This window comes from Prunus dulcis, chromosome 7 (genome assembly GCF_902201215.1).
Source record: "Prunus dulcis chromosome 7, ALMONDv2, whole genome shotgun sequence".
In the NCBI taxonomy this organism is placed as follows: Eukaryota; Viridiplantae; Streptophyta; class Magnoliopsida; order Rosales; family Rosaceae; genus Prunus; species Prunus dulcis.
Window position 1 is genome coordinate 9,992,957 of NC_047656.1, and position 11,065 is coordinate 10,004,021.

An 11,065-nucleotide genomic window follows, 5' to 3' on the forward strand; every position below is an offset into this window, starting at 1 on the left:
AATATAATTAACAGACCTTGTAGTTGGTAAGTTCTCAAAGTGTAAGAGATGTCCTAGATTGTAACAAGAATGAAAGGTTTAAATAATTCCTTTGGATTAGTGTTTTCAATATGTACATGTTGACCTCATTGAGACACCGCAAGATGTCATTCTCACCAACAAGGAGATCAACGATGAGGCTGGATCCATTGCCATTTGCATATGCTTAAAGCTTTAAACCATTTCTAGAATCACATTTTTAGTATAATAATAAGCACTGTAATTTTTATGTTCTATAAATAATTTTGCTTGAATAAATTAAAAAGCCTAGAAAAATAAGTTCTTATTTACCAATACACATAATATATATATATATATATATATGTGTGTGTGTGTGTGTGTGTGTGTGTGTGTCTGTGAAGAATTGGAAAATATTTCTAGCGGTGACATTTAGCTCCTTAACATTTCTAAAGCCAATATGTGCATTTGCAATTTCAATTGTTCTGTAATCCCTCTTCTTTATTTTTATATCGGTTTTGATAGTGTATCTACTAGCAACCTTCTCTTTAAACACTGCTTTCAAAATATTGGCAAGATTAATCGGATCGATGATTTACCAGAAATAAAGTACAGCTCATTAATTTTGTTAAGAACATGTGCTGCTTCTAGTGAGCATTGTAGGGTCAGGGTAGCACACAAATGGTTTCTACGGCCTACAGAGATCTTGTGGGGAAACAAAATTTTTTTTTTTTTTTTTTTTTTCTGTCTTGTGCCATACTTTTTTTCTTGAATTTTTCTTCAAATCCTCGTACGTGATCAATTTTGTTTTTTGAAAATATTCAATTTTTTCTTTTTTAATGTGGGTGAGTAGAGAAAATTGGAGATGTCGTCAATAACATAAGAAACAAAAAATTTGCTGCCTGCCATCCAAGTTTACTCAATTTAGTTCTAGTTCATTGAACATTTACTAATTTTGTTAATTCACTCTTTGTTTGAATCCTTTAAATTCTTTCAGGTGTGACTTCGATGGCCTAGGCTCGTTTGGGATTGCTTCTCTAAGAAACACTTTTGCTCATACATACTTTTAACAAAATCGCTTTTATTATAAAGATGTTGAAATTTTCATAAAAAATCAAAGTGCTTCTTAGAAAAGCACTTGGGAGTGATTCTTGGAGAAGCACATGGCAGGTGCTTCTCCAAAAAACACTTCTATTACCAAGAAGCACTTCTAGACTTTTATGCCAAACACTGTCAGAAACACTTTGGGTTGTCAGAAAGCGTTTTTAGCCCTTTTAGAAGCACTTCCAAACTGGCTGGTGTAACTTCAATGGCCTTATGTTCCACAAAAACTAGAAGCAAGGAAGTAGTTGAGAACTTAAATATGGTGCTTATCCAATTTACACCAATGCCCCTTAATAATATATATATATATATGATGTGAAAACGGCATAATTATAGAGTGCTTAAGACTATATAAACAAAAATTGGGTTTGTTCTATTCATCATGTATATTGTGAATGCAACATAATAGTAGATAAACTAGCTGAATTGGGTTCATATCTTGAGTGGGTCTGTCAACTTTTCATGACCCTCCTGACAGTATTAGGTCATTTCTTAGTGAGGATTTACTTAGAGTCTGTAGGCTTCGTGCTATTGTTTAATTTCTTTGTTGGGCGTTAGCCTTGTTTCTTCACCAAAAAAAAAAGAATTTCTAGATCAATTATTAGTGTTTTTTTTATTTTTTCAATACAAACTATACTCTAAATTAATCTAATCTACGGGGAGAGAGAAATTCGAAATATGAATTGAAGTCCTTCAAATTCAGATTTCCCTTTTTTTCCTGCAGCAGAAGAAAAGGACTAGATTAGAACTAATGATAAAGCAAGCTGATCAAATCTGGATAAAAATAACCAAACCTTGTACTGTAGTGAAATCAGTTGTATAGAAATGCAAGCTGCGGTTCTAGCTTTTTAGCTTTCGTGAAGAATTTTTTTGTTTTGTTGTTTTTATTTTTTAATTTTTTTTGGTGAAAGTTATTCTAGAATTACATGAAAACCCATAATAAATACAGCCCATCCCCAGCAAATAAAGTACATGAACCCAACATAAAGGTACAAACCACGTGAGGGCCCAAATAAACAAATAAAGCTTAGAAAACATTAGACGAAAAAACCTTACATCTGTATTATATATATAGCTCACTTCTATTGAGGGATTCTTCAAATAATTTTATTTGAGGGTCACCTTTTTTTTCAATGATCGAAACATCTATTTTTTAAGTTTACACTCATAGATCATCCTTGCAAAAAATTAGACAAATTGGAAACCATTTCGATATATAATTGTGTTATACAAAATCAATGAACACGATGCTTCAAGAAAGTACTAAAATTTTAATAATTCAATTGAGTGATCAAATGATATCGAATTCAAGTGATTTTTTGTAGAGATGATTTTTGAATAAGTATCTACAAAATAGACGGTTTGGATTAGTAAAATACTATACGGAATGGGCCCTACAAAGGTATCCCTCAAATAAGCTAATTTGATGGATCCCTCAATAGAAGCTCTCTGTGTGTATATATGTATAACCTTAGATCTAAAAAATAACAACCCCCGCCGGCACCACATAGCACATCATCAGCGCCACCAGAACAGAAAATGGGGGCGAGCAAGCCACGGGGCAGGCAGGAGCAACCTCTGTATGTTTGGAAAATTAGAAAGATAAAAAGAAAATTCTTCGTAAGTTTTCTTATTTACCATAGGAAGGAAAAAAAATTACATAAAATTAATCCTGCTCATTCCATTTTGAAATCCTGCCTGATCCCTAGGTGCAAGTCCAATATCTGCTGTGACCACGCACTCTTGTGTGCAGTATTAGAAGCATAATGTTGTTGAGTTTTTTGTCATATTAAAGACTTGAAGTATGACAAATCGAATTCCACACCAGCAAAAAAATTTCACAGTACAAAATTTAAGTATGATTACATGGAAAGCATGAGAACTTGAGGGAAACATTAAGCCATTGTTACAATACTGCCACACAATAAGCTTTATGAAAATAACAAGAGTCATGTCATATCTATAGGATCATATCCTTTCTAATTGATCTCATCTTCTTGTTCTCCTTTGCTTTCTTACCTAGTATAGTAGCATTTGAGGTGTTCTTGATTCTGTTAAGGGACTGAGCTTTGTTGGTTTGGGACTTTTTAACCAAATGAGCACTTATGTCTGAGAATGCCTGAAAATTTTACTTTTTTGGACTAACTTATCTTGGATGGGAAATTGCTATTCCCAGAATCTTCAGGGCTTGAGACCTGAATGGCATTTAGACAATCTGACGGGGCATCTTCATGGCATGTGATGTCCAAGTTCTGAGTCTTAAACAGGTCATTACTTGTTTTTTGTTGCAGATCAAACATCTTCTTGAGCTGCTTCCCTTGTTCTTCGATCCGCACCTGTAAATTTCGCTGAATCTGTTCATCGAAATAAATAAATGAAATTGAAATATTAGACTGCAGTATTTTCTATTAGTCCTCTGCAACATGACAGTCCTTCAAGTTCTGAGAATAATCTTTTTTGCATAAACAAACGAAAAACCAATCTGATTATGAGTTGTAAAGCAATAAAAATATACAGATAAATAATTCTTATAACTGACTTGGCTAATGTTGCCATTTACAAACCAGTTTACAGAGTCATTGGCCTCAACAAGGATTCTAATGCTCAGTAAAATAATATGTGGTCACAAGAAATTTAGTAGTTGCACCTCTAACTGTTCATGAAGACGCCTCTGGACATCTAGTTGCAGTTGCAGCGCCTCTTTGATTTGCAAGCCACTGCCAGAAAAGTTGACATTATTGGGTTGTAAGAGGCTTGTGCACATAGCAGTAAAGAGAAAAACATCAAACAGAATTCCAGTTCTAAAAGGAAAAAGTGTTCATATAGAATCATATTGATGAACTGAGAATCAGAGCAACAATCAGGGTAAACTGATGGGTTACGTTTTCATATCGAGCTGGGGTTCGACATTCAAAGTTGTTCTTTTCTCAGATTTTCCTGCAACAGAAGAACAGTACTAGATTAGGAGATAAAAACAAGCCAATCCAATCTGGATAAAATTTACCAAACCTTGTATTTTGTAACAAGAAGGAAAAATCATGTCCATAAGGAACCAATACATGATTTCAACGCTTGTAAACAAAGTAATGAGACCCTAAAAAGTTTTAGCTGCTAAGGGCAGAATTGTTAAACATAATTGAATAATAGCCAGGATTTACCTTCTGCAGTGTCTGGCAGATATTTTGCGATTCGATATTTCTACAAGAAGAATAAAACGGAAAGGGGAAAAAATGAATCAGACTCCAGGAGAGGAAGAAACAAGAACAAGAATGAAAAAGTTGAAGAAATTGCATTTAGTAGTGAATACCTGCAGATGACTTTTAACATGAAAGATGGTTAATCCATCCAAGCACATCATCTTCAGTATTGCCTTAGGTGTTGCTTCTACAATATGAATCAACAGATAAATCGACATACACAAATTTTTATTTGTATAGTAATTTAAAAAAGCTCATGTTGAGTTATTTACTGTCAGCGCCCCCAAGGCGATTTACACATTCAACGAACTTCTCGTGAAGATCTTGATTCCATCGAATTCGTGTTTTACTCGAGAGCACGGGGCTAGTTGAAGGAGAATCACCATAGGTAGTGGAAACATTTCCAGAGGAAATTCTTGGAGATTGCTTTCCTTGCTGAGGAAAGAAGCTCAGCTGTGTAACCGGAGAAGTACTGAATGAATTACAACCACCCTGTGCACAAGAAACTAGCCCATATGCATATCTTAATGGAGTGGTAGGGCATTGAAAAATCAATGCATAAAAACAGCAATAAAAGATGAATTATAGAATAGAATATACATACTGCTTGATCCTGATTTTCTTTAGGAGGAAGTGACAAGGAGGGTCTCCTAACTGAGGCAGTACTCTCTCCCTGCAACTTATTTTGTTGATGTTCAAAGAGGTTATTGCTTTGCAAAGGGATTTGATTAGGCTTCTCTGAGGATTTCTGGTATTGATGATAGCTGCTGGGTTGAGATTTCACAATTGACTGCAGGGTGTTTCTGATGTCTAAATTTGGATCAGCTTGCTCTGATGAATCCATGGAGCTGTAGCTTTCATTGTAAGTTTGGCCTGAAGGGAACTGTGAATTACCAAACTGAGAGTGATACTGTGAAAATCCCATACAGCGCTCGGTGGCATAAAAAGCAGAAGCCGGCGATTCGAAGCCACTCATAATGCTGGAGGGTGACCTAGGAAGCCCATGACTTTGAAGCTGTGACATGTTTGGCTGATCCTCGGTTGGCTGCTGAACCCAAATTCCCATGTTCCAAGCCTGTTGTTGGAGATCAAAAATTTGAGAAGACTGGCTACCAACTTCAAAATTGAAATCACTGATTAGTCCATGGCTCTGTTGAATAATTCTTTCTTGGCAATCAATCTTCTGCGCATTCATTTACAAAAGAAAGAAACTGAACCACAAGATTCACAACACCTCAACAAGAAGAGCAAGTAGAAATAGTAGTACAAGTTGTGCTCAATGCTCTTGCCCAACATCTGAAACCCTATCAAATTTCATTCTTTCAGACAAAGAAACAGCAATGTTGAATGCAGATTTATGGAAAACAAATACCCTCATTTATTCCACAAGACTTCATTGGCAAGCTTTGAATATATATATATATATATATATATATATACAGAAATACTATGCAGTCCTTTTAACTATTCTAAAAAGGATAGGCATGAGCAGTGCTTATTGATAATAACTAAGCACAAATACATTGAGAAAAAAACAACTGCCCACATTATAAAAATAAAAAATAAAAAAAATTATGTGCATAAACCCTGTCCCAATAGGAAGGGCTTAGAATCAACATGCTACTGTGTCTCAATCACCAGAAGAATATAAAAAACCACAAAATCCAATTGGATAACGAGTTACAGAAGACAAAGCTAATGATTCCCAATATGTTACCATTTTATCGTTAAGATTTGGAATTGGAGAATAATATTAAGGCGGCATCTATGTCTACATAATTATATTTGAGATACTGGCATAAATTCACATAACAGTAACAGATCTATGGTTATTCCTTCTATGGATACGGATGAAATGAAAGTCACTTTTTTAGCCACCCCAGAAAAAAAGAGGAAATAAATAAAATGAGTCTATATTCTTTTAAATACAAGCGATTGTCTAAATTACAAGGGGAGATTGGGATTTTCCTATTGTGTCAAGTAATTTATGATGAATATCAGCTTTTTATCTCTCTTACACACACACTACTAAAGTGTCATGATAATTCGAATATGAAATCACTGATCTACAAGTTAAGGTATTTTTCTACTAGGTTAGACTCTGTTGACAAAATGAATCCATATTTTATCTCAAAAGAAATGTAAATAATCCTATGTTCCTCTGACCAAGAAAATGAAAAGATCCCAATTAATTGCATCAGGTAAAGTTGGTGTCTGAAATTACTAGAAAAGTTCATGTACGGGCTAGATTAGTCTAAAACTAGAAGCACATTGGAATTTTGCTAAAATAAAGATTCCCAAACGTGTTTACAACATCGTGCATGAATAAAAGGAACCAATTATAGACCCAGAGAAAAAAAAGAATATAAGGAACCAATTATAGCCAAAACAGCTACAAGAAAAGTCAATGTCAGTCACCAGTCTTTTTCGGTGCCTAGAGGCTAGAGGTGTGAATTGGATTAGAAAATATCGAATAATAAAATTAGAATTAGAAAATATCGAATAATAAACCCTAGTCCCTTTTCTTCTAAAAAAACTCTAGCCCCTTTTTTCCCAAAAAATATTTTTAGAGCCTTTTTCACTTTGAGGGGGAGGAAGCCATTATTCTTCCCCCCTCTCCTCTCTTCTCTTTCTCCTTTCACCTCTTCCCCTATTTTCAGAGACAGGGTTTTCCCTATTTGTCTTAGTTTTGTTATGATTTTTATCCAATCATTATAGGCGGCTGCGGCTCAGAATCGAATCTTCACCTGCATTTCGGCGTCGGATCTCCACCACCATCTTTTTGCAATTTCTTTATGTTTGGAATAAGTTGCAGAGACTCTTTGGGTTCTCTTTGTAGTTTTCACCTCTTCTTTTGTGAGAGTTTTCCATCTCTCCTTTGTGAGAGCTCTTCATCTCTCCTTTTGTGAGAGTTTTATTTGTATTGTTATGGCTTGGTTTTTTCAAGCTTTATCTATTTTTTATTATTGTAAGTTTACAATCTTAGTTGGGATGCCTATGCCAGAGTTTCTTCGATACTGTCTGATCGTTAGTGGAGACACACCATATTGTCTTAATTTTGATATTAGACCGCTCCGTTATTGTAATTGCCCTTTTGTGGCTAGTTTGTATTAGCCATTTGTGGCTAGTGGTTTTTTTGGCTGAATTATGAATGCAATCATAGAATTTCTCAACAAAAAAAGAAATGGATAAATTCTAACTATTTTTAAGGGTTTGATCCATTCTAATGTAACAAATCCCTTGATGTGGATAATATTAAACCCTTAATTTATTTTTATTTGGTAAGTATCACAAGGTTCGGCTAAATCCTTAATCTATTTTGATCCTATATAATTCATTAATTTATATATTTCTTTTGTTATATATTAGAATTTTTATGATGAGAATATCTCATATTTGTGGTTAACTTTCTCCAACAATCTCCATCTTCATGAGACTCGTAATCCTTCAAATGTCATCTCACAATCCAGATTTGCTAACTCAACCTTAATCGTAAGAAACCAGGCTTGGACTATGATGCCAATTTATTGCTCACCAATAAAAAACAAAACAAAAAACGAAAAAGAAGCCAAAGTGATGTCCACCGATTATTCTTTGTGCAAAATTACTTTTGTAATCTCTTATCCAGATATTGTTGCATAGCCACTAACCCACTTCAAATTCTTTTCCCCTCCTGCTAGACCTAAATATTCTCAATCTAAAAAGGGAGCACTCTTTATTAATCCACTCATGTTATAGCATGAGTAATTATAAATTAATATTATACTACAGGTTCATGATATATGAACCATATCGTCCACTGATATTATAAAACCTAAATTGGTAATATTATGTAAAAGTGTATCGTTCACGCCTTAGAATTTCTCATGAAGAGTCTTATTAGACATTGTCACTGTATTTATTACAGTACTCATCATAATATATAAATCACTTTGTAGCACTTAGAGCAACTCCAACAGCCTCTTTAAAAATTTTAGAATTCTAAATTAGGTGAGCCACATCAGAAAAACTCTCTCCAACAGCCTCTTCAACCTCAGTCATCAAAGCTACAACCTCTTTCTCTCTTTCCAAGACCGGTAAGTTGATTTTGACTCTTCAACCATTTAATTTTACTTTGTAAAAACAAAAACTACCTTGAAAATGTTAAAAACATGCATTTTTTCTTTTCATATAATAAATACATAGACATTTTTCACATGTTTTCATATTTTTCATTCTTTTCCGTGATATTGCATTAATTGAATTGAAGAGTATGTTGGAACAAAAATTATTTAAGTAGCAAATAAGACTTTTCAAATTTCCAAGTAGGTCAACAAACTTTAATTTGAAAAGTGTTATTTGCTACTACTATTGGAGATGCTTTTATAGCATAAATTACAAGTAGGTGCTTAATTATAAGGGTTCTTTATTTTACCAAATAATATTTGACACTTCATTACAAAATAGTGATACCATGATGTGATTCTTCTAGTAGTCAAATATACATATATTTTATAAATCAAGGATGCTAATGTCTTGGAAGAATGAGAATCTAACATTTGAGTGTAGGGAGCAAAAAAGTTATATCTGGTCGTTTCTGTCTCATAACAGGATTGAGTGGTAAAACTATCTAGTTAAAAGATGACGTGAAATTGCAAATTTTGACGAACTAGAGTGTTTAGTCAATCGATACCGGTAGACCTATCCTATACAAGAAGTTCTGACTAGCAGTTAAATTTTTAAACAGACGAACAAGATAAACCAAACGTATCAACAAGATTAACTGCCGCATTTCATCACAGTCTTTATCGATCAATGCTTAGGAATCTCCGACTGGCCTCTTTCAGCATCCAGATTAGGATGACCAATTTTAATTGTTACATATATTAGTAATTAAAACCAGCTGTGATTACAATATATTTTGTTAATAAAAAATGGTAACGTCATTATCAAGATCAAACACATACTAGAGAGAATCAAATGCGTCTTAGTGTTGATTGTACTGATATTATTACAAGTCGGAAAGCCAGATTCCTGGCTGAATATATTTCAGCGTCTTGATTATGACTCATGACTCGGGGGCGTACATTAAAAGTGTTTAAACTTTGTATTGCTGATTTTTTATTTTCTCAAATAGAAAATTTCAATACGTAAATTCTAACATTACAACTAAGACGCATAAAAGACACCTAAAACATCAACAATCAACGAGTTTAAAGAGGCGAAAAAAAGGTGATGGGAGAAGGATTGAATTGAAGAATTACCAAAAAACAAGTAATGGGGAACTCATATCTGAACATGACTTAGACAACCATATGGAAGAAAATAGGAGACATGAGTAGGGAAAGCAGAGGCTGACGCTTCTTCTTCCTCCTCCCCCTCAATCGACCTATTTCTTTGGGACATGGAGAGAGTTTTTTTTTTTTCTCCTTTAGAACTAGGTTTTTTTTTCCTTTGTTATTGTGGCTTTTTTTGTGTGTGAATATATACAAGGGATAGTCTAAACTCAAAGGAAGAGGGGCATTTCCTACACACACTACCAAAGTGTCATAAGGGTTTGAACCTGAGACTACTGGTCTACAAGTCAAGACCATTTTTCCACTAGACTAGACCCCCTTAGTTTATTGCCGTTATTTATTGTCTTGCTCTTGAATATATAGTAAGGCCCCGTTTGGTTCATGGGAAAGGAGACTTGGGGATGAGAAATCAATTGTTTTTCCATATTTAGTAAGTCCAGGTATGGGAAATCGTTGCCTTGCACATGGGAAAGTAGGGGGGAAAGTGAAGCCCTCCTCCCCCTTGGATTTTGTTTTCCTCCTCATGGGAAAATTTGGGAAAATGAGCCAACATTAAATGCACATTTTTCATGATCATATTGTCTCCATTAACAACTTAGAATTACAATATACCATTTAATGCGTTCTTTTTTTATTTGATTTCATATGAGTATAATTGGAAAATTAAACAACTTTGTTTTACATTTCTACACAAACGAAACATGTGAAAGGAAATAAAGTAGTATTTCTTGGTTACTTTTCCAGGATTACCAAACATAGGAAATTATTACCAAATATAGGAAATGATTCTTCATTTTCTATCCCTTGGGAAATGGCATGAGAAGTGATTTCTCCTTAAATCCGTTCTGTGAACCAAACTAGACCTAAAGGTTTGTAGTTCAAGTGGTTAAGAGCATTTGCTCATACGCCTCCCCTCCCTTAATATCATTTATATTGAAATAAAATATGATAATAATAAAAAAAACACTTTTGAGGATCGTCAAAACTTAAAAATGTTTTCATAATTTCTCTCTCTCCCTCCCGTCCCCAAAAAAAAAAAGAAAAGGAAAAAAGGCGATTGACAATTCAATTCTTTGCTTACAGAGATTAGCCCTCAACTTAATTAGAGTACCTATATAGTATATATATAAATCATGTCGGGCCAGACTCCACTTTGTTTGGTAAACTAGGTAGAAATAGACCAAACCCACTTGAGAGTTGAGAACCTAGAACCTAGTTCCATGTCTTAATCAGAAGAGAATTCGAAGTTATAGAAAGCGGAAGCACTTTCTGAAGGTGCAGGATCTCTCAATATAGGAATCAAATGTTGGTATAATTGTTCCCTTCCATCCAATTTTGTCTCCCTTTCTTCTTTTATATATATGCCGAATGTACATATACATAATGCTATTAATTACTGCAGAGTTTTTTAATATCCACATCATATGTAATTTAATTTAATATGGCATAACTCATCCTTTTAGGCTCAACCCACAATATAATTTCATAATC

The 11,065-nt window shown here is 34.1% G+C and overlaps 1 protein-coding gene across 1 annotated transcript; it reads right to left on the reverse strand.

Moving 5' to 3' along the window:
* Nucleotides 1-3,006: 3,006 nt before the first annotated feature.
* LOC117635038 (myb family transcription factor PHL5-like) lies at nucleotides 3,007-5,675 on the reverse strand. The gene is made up of 7 exons (XM_034369366.1): nucleotides 4,903-5,675; nucleotides 4,571-4,790; nucleotides 4,409-4,485; nucleotides 4,260-4,299; nucleotides 3,984-4,038; nucleotides 3,749-3,818; nucleotides 3,007-3,455 (listed from the first exon to the last, which is right to left on the reverse strand). Exons 1-7 carry the CDS (start codon nucleotides 5,491-5,493, stop codon nucleotides 3,243-3,245), a joined length of 1,266 nt encoding a protein of 421 aa, XP_034225257.1. The 5' UTR covers nucleotides 5,494-5,675; the 3' UTR covers nucleotides 3,007-3,242.
* Between the last annotated feature and the right edge of the window lie 5,390 nt (nucleotides 5,676-11,065).

What these genes read in the sequence shown, in the direction of transcription:
- LOC117635038 (XM_034369366.1), bottom strand. Translation starts at nt 5,493, where the DNA reads ATGAATGCGCAGAAGATTGATTGCCAAGAAAGAATTATTCAACAGAGC. An exon ending in AAGAAAATCAGGATCAAGCA is followed by an intron (nt 4,791 to 4,902) that starts GTATGTATATTC and finishes TCTTGTGCACAG; the next exon opens with GGTGGTTGTAATTCATTCAG. An exon ending in TCTGCCAGACACTGCAGAAG is followed by an intron (nt 4,039 to 4,259) that starts GTAAATCCTGGC and finishes CTTCTGTTGCAG; the next exon opens with GAAAATCTGAGAAAAGAACA.